We start from the raw sequence: 10,506 nt of genomic DNA on the forward strand, positions 1-10,506 counted from the left end.
AGCCACATTGGAAGTTACTTGAGCCAAATTAAATGGAGTGCCCTACAATTTCCTAATATCCCTTCCAGAGAACATCCCTTCCAGGCTTAAAAAGGCTATGTCCATATACCCTGAGAAAACCATAATTCAAAAAGAGTCATGTACCACAATGTTCATTGCAGCTCTATTTACAATAGCCAGGACATGGAAGCAACCTAAGTGTCCATCGACAGATGGATGGATAAAGAAGATGTGGCACATATATACAATGGAATGTTACTCAACCATAAAAAGAAATGAAATTGAGTTATTAGTAGTGAGGTGGATGGACTAGAGACTGTCATACAGAGTGAAGTAAGTCAGAAAGAGAAAAACAAATACAGTATGCTAACACATATATATGGAATCTAAAAAAAAAAAAATGGTTCTGAAGAACCTAAGGGCAGGATAGGAATAAAGACGCAGATGTAGAGAATGGACTTGAGGACACGGGGAGGGGGAAGGGTAAGCTGGGACAAAGTGAGAGAGTGGCATGGACATATATACACTACCAAATGTAAAATAGATAGCTAGTGGGAAGCAGCTGCATAGCACGGGGAGATCAGCTCGGTGCTTTGTGTCCACCTAGAGGGGTGAGATAGGGAGGGTGGCAGGGAGACGCAAGAGGGAGGGGATATGGGGATATATGTATATGTATAGCTGATTCACTTTGTTATAAAGCAGAAACTAACACACCATTGTAAAGCAAGTATACTCCAATAAAGATGTTAAAAAAAAAAAGGCCATGTCCTCAGAGCAGGAGCAAATTCTCCCCATGCACACATACCATGATTTCTGTATCATTTATTTCCAATTTGATGGACTTGGGAAGCATCAGGTAGACTTTCCATACATTTTGTATCTGTTCTTCAGGAAGACAGCGCATCTCCAGATATAAGCAAAATGTTAAGCACGAACTTCTGAAGGCACCTACCACCTGCCTGGCTTACCAGACCCCCTCAGAGTTCTGTGCTGTACAAAATGATGACACTGCTTTAAAGTGTCTAGAACTGGGTGAGAGGAGGGCGAGCAAGCAGGCCAGCGACCGACTGGCCGGCGGGGCAGGGTTGCGGAGAATAACGTGATGCAGCCTCGACCACCAGAAGGGGCCCAGGATTGATGTGCTGTTCTAGAGAAGGAACTGGAAGCAATCAAAGCTTGAGTCGGGAGATGGAAGAAGAAGCTGAGAGGCTAAAGGGGCTGCAGAATGAAGTACAGAAGCAAATGAATATGAGTCCACCTCCAGCAATGCAGGCCCACTGATCATGTCCATTGAGGAGAAGATGGAGGCCGATGCCCACTCCACCTACGTTGGCAAAGTGGACTGTGGTGCAGCAGCGGAAGAGCTGGAAGCACACTTTCATGGCTGTGGTTCAGTCAACCACGTTACCATACTCTGTGACAAATTTAGTGGCCATCCCAAAGAGTTTGCTTATATAGAGTTCTCAGACAGTCAGTGAGGGCTTCCCTGGCCTTAGATGACTCCCTATTTAGAGGAAGACAAATCAAGGTGATCCCAAAGCGAACCAACAGACCAGGCATGAGCACAGCAGACCAGGGTTTCCCACAAGTCCGATTCCGAGCCCGGACCCCCGACTACAACAGTTCCCCCTCTCAATTCTACAGTGGTTTTAACAGCAGGCCCTGGGGTCACGTCTACAGGGGCTGGGCTAAAGAGACATCATGGTATTCCCCTTACTTAAAAAAAGTGTGTATTAGGAGTGGGGGTGGGGAAGAGGAAAGAAGGGGACAAAAGAATTTTAAAAAAAAAGAAAAACAGGAAAAAAGAAGTTTCTAGAATTCCAGCCCCACCCCCCACCTCAGCACATTTGCTCTGGGGTATAATTCTAATGCCACAGCAGGTTTTTTTCTCCTTCACTGTGTCACTTTCCACTTGTCTTCCACAAGACACTGATAATTCCTCTATCCCCTTAAAATCTTTTTTCTCCTTTTTGCCTTTCCTCTTGTATTATTTCTTCCAACTTTTCATATATGTTAGAGTGGGTAGAACTAGTGTGCTTTCTTTCATCTTATGTAGCAAGCAGACTGTTATGTACCTGTTATGATGATCACCTCAAGGAAGAGAACACAATTTAAAGATTTAAAGATGATTGTAACAGTCCTGACTCCATGGTTCCGGGAGTTGTGGTTTTCCTTGAAAAACTACCACAGAAAATTGTCTCATTTCCATTCCTGGTTTAAAAGGGTACATGCAGAAAATCTGCTAATATGTCTGCTTGTCTCTTCTTCTTACCCATATGCTAACTTATTTAATCTCCATGGCAGACGACAAAGTGTCACCCCTCTGTTCTGCAGTACCCTTCACTCAAAGAGTTGCCACCCCCAGAATTTTGACCCTTCTTTTTGTCCTGTGATGGGCTGAGTTGATATCAAGGGCCCTGTCCCCACCCACCTCCTTGTACCAAAGCTTTCCTCTCCCTGATCTCTCCTCCTCCTCTCTCTTCCCAGGTGACTTTGACCACCTTCTTTTTAAGCCCTCTCTGGACTTTCCAGGGACATTCCCCAATCAGCCCACTCTAACCCCAGTTGTGCAACACAAGCAAAATTTATCACTCTCAAAATGAGACCTGAATTTTCACAGTGTCCCACAGAAGTCTCTGTTTTAAGGCTCTGTTTTTAAGGATTTCAGTTCTTGAAACTCCACATTTATCATTGAGTAATATATTAGCCCCCTCTAAGGTGAACACCTACTTCGTCTCTGAACTTGTCTCTGCATTGATAACCCTTTGTGTATGTCCCTAATCAGGGAAAAACAGTAGTACCTTGGGGCACTGGTGATTCAGGCAGAAAGTCCCTCTCTCCCCAGGGCCAGGGTGAAATGGCTCAGCCATCCCTGACACCCCCAGAGGAACTTGGGGAAGCCTCAATTGGGACTAATCCTCCAAACACGCCAAAGACTAAAGATAAACCAGCGTTTATGTATGTCTTTGTTTCAGAAAAGAGAATGGGTGCTATTGGCCAAAGGGGAGCCCCTGAGCCAAGGACACAGCCTGAGAGAGCCCGCCAGCACCTTCTACGTGATCCTGCCATCTCGCTCTCCCACTCTGCTGGTGAAGGCAGTGGCCACTCGGGAACTGATGCTGCCCAGCCCTTTCCCCCTGCTACCTGAGGACATGCCTGATGACAGCCGTAAGACTGTGGAGGCAAGTGAGCCCAGATCTCATGGAATAGATAGAGGGGAGAAAAGAGAAGAGAGTTGAAGAAAGGGATGAGGGAAAGGAGTGAGCCCCTGAAGGAAAGGACGGGAGCAGAGGCAGAAGTGGTTCCAAGGGTGTGGTAAGAGGAGCAGAGAAGAAAGCAAGGAACTGACGCCAGACAGAAGGAAGTAAGCAAGCATCTGTGTGACGGTGTATTCTCATGGGTCTTTCTCTGCAATATGTGTATACATGTGTGTGTACCTGTGTTTGTGTGCATCTATTTCTGAGAAAAAGAGGGAAAGGCAGCCAATGTAGGCACCGAGAATAGGAAGAGCTTTAAAATAAGACTGATGAGAAGGAGGGAACAGTTCTGAAGGCCATTTTCTCCTCCCCCTCCTCTCTTCTTGGATCTGGATTCTGGATTTCCTCTGTCAGCCTCCCCAGGCTGAGGCGGGGGAGGGGGTCCTCTGGGTACAGAGAACTGGAACCACATCGTTGCTGCTAGGTTGCTGACTTATGTGCAGAGAGGACAGAGCCTGGGATTGTACTCTTGGCTTGGCAGCCACGGGGATGCAGAGAGGTGGGCACAAGTGGCCATGGCTCACTCAGTGTCTCACTTCAGGGCCAGTGGTTCCTGGCACAGGATGTTGTGGCCGGAAAACCTGACTGCTCAGGAATGCTCTGCTGGCATGTCCTCTGGTTATACTCACCTCAAAGGCCTCCGAGAACTCAGTGTACTTGCTTTGCAGACTGTGAGCACCCCAGCCGGGACACACCCTCCCTCACAGCTTCGCACACTGGATCCCTTGTAACCTTCATAGCGCTCTGGCCCCTCTCAGAATCCTGTGACATTGTTCTCAGGGCCAGAGTGTTCAGTGTCCCTAACCACTCAGTTGCTGCTACTTCTTGTACCCTTGCCTGACACTTACCTCACAAGCACTCAGACCTGGGACAGAACACCCAGCAGGACACGCATCTATTTCACATCCTTCAGTGAAGCCCTGGGTCATCATACCTCCTCCAGCTTCTCACACTCAGGTCTCTGCCTGACATCTTGGGTTCTGTGACCTCAAGACCCCCAGGTGAGGCTCCTCCTCTCTCTTCCTCAGAGCATGCTGGATGACCTGGAGCTAGCACCCACCTACAACCCCTTGCAGGTTTGGAGCCACCTGTACTCACACCTGAGCAGCACCTTTGCCAAGCCTCAGGGCCCGCTCCACCCAAGGTGGGAGAGCCGGGCTCTGAGAAAGGTACTTCCCTCCCTCCCCTTTATGCCCAGAATCCCAGAGAGTCCTCTTCCCCTGTGCCCAACTCCCCCCCATCCAAGGGAGTATCCTCCCTGGATCCCCTCTGGCAGAAAGAGGGCATACAGGGGAGGAAGAAAAAGAGCAGCCTTTTGCCCTAAACAAAGAAAATTGCAACCCCTACCCGGTAAGGGGGCTTTTTTTTTTTTTTGCTTGGGCATTTACATATGTTTAGGTATCTTAATTGCAGTGTTTGTGATAAATCATTAGTCATTTAACAGACCATTGTCCCACTAAGCAAACTGGCGGCACTGGAACTACAACCACAAGCCTCTGTTGAAAGAAAAGGCTTAAGGGAAGGTGGGAAAAGAAATGCCTAAGGGAAGGGGAATTAGCATTTACTGAGCAGCAGTCATTTGCCAGGTTCTGTGACATGTGTTCTCACATATATTTTTCTCATTTAATCCTCACAGCATCCCCGCAAGGTAAGTGTTATGCTTATTTTACAGATGAGTAAAGGGAGGCTGATCAAGGTTAGTAGCTTAGAGACAGGGCTCTAGTGACAGGGGTTGAGAGAGAAGAGTAATTGAAGGGGGGATTTATCTTTTTATTTTTTAAGATTTATCTTATTATTTATTTATTTTTGGCTGTGTTGGGTCTTAGTTGTGGCATGCGGGATCTTCACTGAGGCACGTGGGATCTTTCATTGTGGCGGACGGGCTTCTCTCTAGTTGTGGCATGTGGGTTTTCTCTCTCTAGTTGTGGCGCATGGGCTCCAGAGAACGTGGGCTCTGTAGTTTGCAGCACACAGGCTCTCTGGTTGAGGCGTGCGAGCTCAGTAATTGTGGCACGCGGGCTTAGTTGCCCTGCGGCATGTGGGATCTTAGTTCCCTGACCAGGGATCAAACCCATCCCCTGCATTGTAAGGCAGATTCTTTACCACTGGACCACCAGGGAAGTCCCAAGGGGTGTTTATTTTTATGAAATCCATGTTCTATAGTATTTGGGCTTCCTTTTGTGCCCTTATTAATCTTTTCCTTGTTTCTCAATAACAGAGCCTATAGGAAAACCCCCGCTTTGTCTTACCTGAAGTTACAAGAGAAAGATGTTTCCAAACTACAGTCAGTCTAGAGGTGGGAACAGAACCGACCATAAGTTAGCTGGTGGACAAGCAAACAGAGGAGGACACTTAGCCAGGAGACAGGCACTGTGGAGGCTGGAGCCTAGGGGACTCCACTGCCCTGGGCCTCGAGGCTGTCACTCACAGGACACATGAAGGAGTTAGGACAGAAGGCCCGGCAGGGAATTGGACAGATCGGGAACAGTCTGGTCTTCACAGGAAGCTCTTCTTGCTTTCTTTGCAGGCTGGGCCACTGCAAACAAATCGAGTTCGAGCCACAGTGGCCCCTTTGCCTATGACTCCAGCCCCTGGCAGAGCCCCCAAGATGCCAGCAGCCAGCAAAGCTTCCTCGGATGTCTTCTTCCAGCCTTCCATGGAGGAGGAGGAGGAGGAGGCAGACGAGGAGTATCCCTCAGGGCCCTAAGTCACCAGCACCACAGCCCAGCTGCCCTGTGCAAGCACATCCATGCCAAGGCTCACACAATGGCTTTCTGTGGACAGACTTGCCTCCTATCCACCTGAGCCTCTGTGAGCTCCGGGTGGCTGGGAAACACAGCCTTCCCCTCCGCAGTCCTCAGTGCTGCCACTGCCCCACTCTTCAGGCTGGGAAGAGACGCACCGACCCTTTTCCTTCGCCAAGCAGGGACTCATTTTTCTTTTGGATCATTTGATACTGTTAACACAAATGAAGATTAAATAACCAGTAAGTCTCCACCATTGTTAGGAGCATTCCCAGGCCTGATTTTCTCCTTGTAGCTGTGTAAGTAGGTGGGTGAAGTCAGGTCACCATCAGGAAACTGAACCTCAGGAGACAAGGATGAGGTTTTCAGAGCTCATGAAAAGCAAGTAGGATTGAAATTGAAATCGAAACCGCATTCCAAAGCCCATGCCCCTCCCACTACACCCACCACAGTGCAATTCCCTTCAGCCTCCAAACAGATAAGTGGTTGATGCTTGGTACCTACACGCAAAGTGTGCGCAGGCGCGTGAGTGTGCTTTTGTGTGTGTGTGTGTGTGTGTGTGTGTGTGTGTGTGTCGGTGTGTGAGACAAGGGGGAGGGAAGGCATCCTAGAGCTGAGAACAGGGGAGAGGGTGGTGTGAAAAAGACCTATTCCCTTCCTATTCCCCTCTCCTCATACCTGCCCATCAGCTTTCTCCATCCACAGGATAACTACCATTTATACAATGCTTACTCGGCACTTGAAATCGTATTAAGTACTTGAGAAATTTAACTCCTTTCATAAAAACCCTGTGAGGTTGTATGTGTAATTAAGCTTTCCCATTTTGCACAGGGGCAGTGGGGGAAACTGAGCGTTACAGATGTTACACACAGGGTCACAGAGATAGGGTCAGGCCCAGGTGGGCCTGACTGGACCACCCAGGCTGTGAACGACCACACTGCTTGACCCCCCTGCCCGAGGCCCTTTCCTCCTTCAGTGGCCCCCAACACCTTCCTGGTTCTCCTGATTCCCTCCACATCTACCCAGCACAGCCTGCCACTCTGTCCCCTCTGTGACTATTCACACACATAGACCTCTTAAACCCAAACTGACTTTAATGAGGATAAAACTTTAAAAAAATATCTCTCTCTGGCAAAGAACAATGCCGGGGTAAAGATCAAGACACAGCCCAGTGTCTCCCTATAGCCTCCATACAGGCCCCTCAAACTGTACCTACTCTGACCAAACACCCCTTTCTTTAGTACTGCTCCAGCAGCTATCCCTTCCTTTGGTGGGGATGACTTAGAGGTGCTGGCCTCCCCCAGATCCAGCCCCTGAGCCCCTGCCAACTGTCCCACTTCCATGACTTCTTGGGACACATCATCCTTCCCTTGACTCCCCTTGTACCCTGGTCTCTACACACAGACCCCTCTGGTTCCTGCTGGTTCTAACAGGTTTCTTTGATCCCCAGTGCCACCTCCCCATGGTCCTCCTATCAGCAACCCCAGCCTTGCCCTTCTTCTCATGTGGAGCCCTCTGACTTGGCCCCAGTCCTGTCAGTCCCTGCTCCAGAGAGCCCACAGTTCCAGCTACCTGAGGCCCCACTCTTCTGGACCTGGCTGTACAGGGCAGTGTCTGAGCTATGGCCTTTGCTGCCACTGCCAGCTGCAGCACCGGATTCAGAGAAGGCCAGGCCCTGGGGCTTGGGAGCTGGGAAGGGCTTTGTGCTCCGCGGGGGTGGCACGGCGTAGTCATCAGTAGCAGGGTTGTAGGGGAGCTCATAGCCCTCCTCCTTCACCCGAGCCTGGCACCACCAGGCATCCTTGGGCTCCTGAGGCAGATCATAAAGGCCCCGGAGAGCAGCTGGGGCCAGGCCCTCAGGTTCATCATAGATGGGGTCTTCTTTGGGGTCTGTCAACTTGGCCTTTATCAGCTGCTGCTGCAGATGCTCACACAAGTCCCAATAGAGAGGTTTCTTTAACTGCAACCCCTCCCCTGCCTGAGCAGGGGTGCTGTCCAGGGGGTCTGAGTATAGGGAATCTTGGGAAGGGCCTGGAAGAATGCGCAGGGAGTCTAAGGGTTCAGCATACAGGGCTGGAGGGCTGCCTGCGAGCTCCTGGGGGCCCCGCGGGGGAGCCAACTTCCCTTCTGCCACTTCTCCTTCATGGGAATCAGCTCTGAGAACATCCTGCCCCTGGCTGGCCTTTCCCTGGGTCTTCTGTCGGTGGATAGCAGTCTCAACTGCCTGAAAGATGTCATTTCCCTGCGCTGTCTGGAAGGTGAAGGTTCCAGGGCCAGAGGGGCAGCGGCGGCCAGCCTCAAAAGAGAACATGACCTGAAGAGGGTGTGGAGGGAAACACATAATCAGGAGCCATCAGAGGAGGTGAGTCACAGGGCTGGAACTAGTCAGGGGACCTACAAAGAAGAGACCACCTGGGAAGGGAGGTGGGGTCATGGGCTAGGCAAGAAAGCCCGGTCCTGCCCCACCCCTCCCACAGCTGCCCAACCCAGGGAGCCAGTCCTGCACCGCACCTTGTCTCGGCCATAGCGACGCAACAGAGTGTAAGGCCAGGAAAGGAGTGGCTCCTGTATCTGAGTCTGGGCCCCCACGCCCAGGAGAGTCAGCCTCTCAGCCTCCACTCTCAGCATATAGGAGCCATGCAGGCCACAACGCTCAGCGGCTTCAGTCCTTTGCACGGTTACCCAGAACTGGGATCCTGGAAGGAATACACAGTTAGATTGGCACCTGGCCAGGACTGGGGTGGGGGGAGGGAGCAGGTTGTCCAAGCATACACGTGAAAGCCAGCTCTCAGGAGCATTCTACTTCCCCTTGTAGGACACCCTTTCTTTCCATGCCATCCCTGCTGGGGCTTTTCAGGCATCTACCTTCCCAGGCGGGGCTATACAGTGAATTCTCCAGCATCTCCAGGGCAGAAAGCTTGGGTGGGTTCTCGGCAGGCGCCAGGGCCCAGCTGCCTTTCTGGGGTAAAGAGAAAGAGTATGAAGGAGACTGTGATTCCCTCACCGCGGTTCCCAGGGTCTGAGTCAGCCCAGTTCCTCTGCCGCTGTAACTGCTCCCACCCCGCATGGACTCTTGGGCCCAGTGCAGCTCGCCCCAGCCCCTCACCGGAAAGGCGTTTCGGCACAGCGTTTGCACCCAGGCGGCGCTGGACGGCGCGTCGGCCGCCAGCAGGTGGGAACGCTGTGCGGTGTCCAGGCGGAAAGCTGCGGCGCCAGGCTCAGGGGGGCTCTCCACGGCCACGGGGGCCACGCTCACACACTCAGCCAGACGGATCACCTTGCAGTCCAGGCGGCGCGTGCTCCCTCGGCCCCCTCCAGAGCTCGACCCCTTGTGGTCAAAGAACTCGAGCCGCGCGACACCGTGGGGGCTGGCCGGGTAAAGCACCGCCCAGGTCTTCCTCCACCTCTGGGGAAAGATTGGAGAGACACTGGGGAGGGAGAGCAGGCAAACACCGGCGGCCCGGGCCCCGACAGGGAGGGAGGGACCTGCGCGGGCCAATTTCAGGTCTGAGGCTTCCCGACGGCAGGAGAAGTTTCCCAAGGAGGATGCCGCTCCGCCTCCCCCAGGGCCAGAGAGGCGAAGCCGGAGGCAGGCAGACGCTTCTTCCGAATGTGTGCAAAGCAATTTAGCCGGAAATTCATAAGGCTCTCCGGCTCCGGGCGCCGCGCTCCAACCCGCTGCCGGTCCCCTCCCTCCATCTAGGCTCAGCTGCCCACCCCTAGCTCTGATGGGGTTCGGCAACCCCTACCCACACTACCTTGGTACCGAAACGCTGGCTCTGCAAAAACAGCGGCCCTTCCATCACGGCCCCGTCCATGGCCCCGTCCATGGCCCCTGGCGGTTCCTTCCGCCCTTCCTGGCCCTGTGGGCCGGAGGCGGGGCGAGGCGGGGAGGAGGGCGGGGCGGGGCTCGCGCAGGAGGCGTTCCCGCCCCCACAACCTCCCCGGACCGCGAAAGGGGAGGAAGGAGACAAGCCAGAAGGAAGGGGAGGGGGTACCCAGATAAGCTGGCTGGTGCACCACGTCCGGCCCACCCCCCCCGAACCCTGGGTCGCGCACAAGTGGCTCCACCGAAGGAAACCTCGTGGTTTCGGTCAGAGGACTCCGGCGCCTAGGCTTGGGGGCTGCGTACTACATCAGATGCTCAACGTGACGTCAGAGTGAAGGCCGTGACATCATCTCGAAAATGCCGACGGGCACCCTGGGGCATTGGAGGGACCATACGTGCCCTCGCGGCTTCAATTCCCCAGACACGACCCGACCCCTGCTCGGCCGGAGTTGGGCTGTTTTAAGATCCGCGGAGCAGGGGACGTGGGGGAAGGGCTAGGGACTGAAGACTTTCCGGAACTCGGAGCCGAGTCGCTGCACGGGACGCAGGACGGTCTGCGGCCCCGTGGCCTCTTCTGTGTCCAGCTCTCTGGCCGCAGCTACCCTGCACCCAACCCGCGAGAAAAGAAAGTTTTATTAAGCAGGCTGGGAGGCGGGGAGGGGGGCGGGAGGGAGGT

General features: G+C 52.9%; 2 protein-coding genes and 1 pseudogene across 4 annotated transcripts in view; 2 read left to right on the forward strand and 1 right to left on the reverse strand.

The window, feature by feature from the left end:
* Positions 1-6,270, forward strand: part of M1AP (meiosis 1 associated protein) — a 76,919-nt gene extending 70,649 nt beyond the window's left edge. The window contains exons 7-10 of one of the 2 annotated variants that reach the window (XM_067704589.1): positions 2,976-3,182; positions 4,286-4,426; positions 4,894-4,905; positions 5,785-6,270. In XM_067704589.1, coding sequence (XP_067560690.1) covers positions 2,976-3,182; positions 4,286-4,426; positions 4,894-4,905; positions 5,785-5,964 — 540 coding nt within the window. In that variant the 3' untranslated portion in view covers positions 5,965-6,270. The remainder of the gene's footprint in view (positions 1-2,975; positions 3,183-4,285; positions 4,427-4,893; positions 4,906-5,784) is intronic. The other variant, XM_067704588.1, reaches the window with a different exon arrangement.
* On the forward strand, positions 1,174-2,373 carry LOC137205746 (polyadenylate-binding protein 2 pseudogene; annotated as a pseudogene).
* Positions 6,271-7,077: 807 nt separating the features above from the next.
* Positions 7,078-10,446, reverse strand: DOK1 (docking protein 1). Of its 2 annotated transcripts, XM_067704586.1 has the most exons (5): positions 9,760-10,446; positions 9,108-9,407; positions 8,867-8,960; positions 8,513-8,697; positions 7,078-8,315 (listed from the first exon to the last, which is right to left on the reverse strand). In XM_067704586.1, exons 1-5 carry the CDS (start codon positions 9,829-9,831, stop codon positions 7,503-7,505), a joined length of 1,464 nt encoding a protein of 487 aa, XP_067560687.1. In that variant the 5' UTR covers positions 9,832-10,446; the 3' UTR covers positions 7,078-7,502. The 2 variants fall into 2 exon arrangements, with proteins under 2 accessions (XP_067560687.1, XP_067560688.1); XM_067704587.1 differs by lacking the exon at positions 9,760-10,446 and having other exon boundaries at positions 8,867-8,956; positions 9,108-9,244.
* Positions 10,447-10,506: the final 60 nt, after the last annotated feature.

Source organism: Pseudorca crassidens, chromosome 14 (assembly GCF_039906515.1).
Source record: "Pseudorca crassidens isolate mPseCra1 chromosome 14, mPseCra1.hap1, whole genome shotgun sequence".
Lineage (NCBI taxonomy): Eukaryota > Metazoa > Chordata > Mammalia > Artiodactyla > Delphinidae > Pseudorca > Pseudorca crassidens.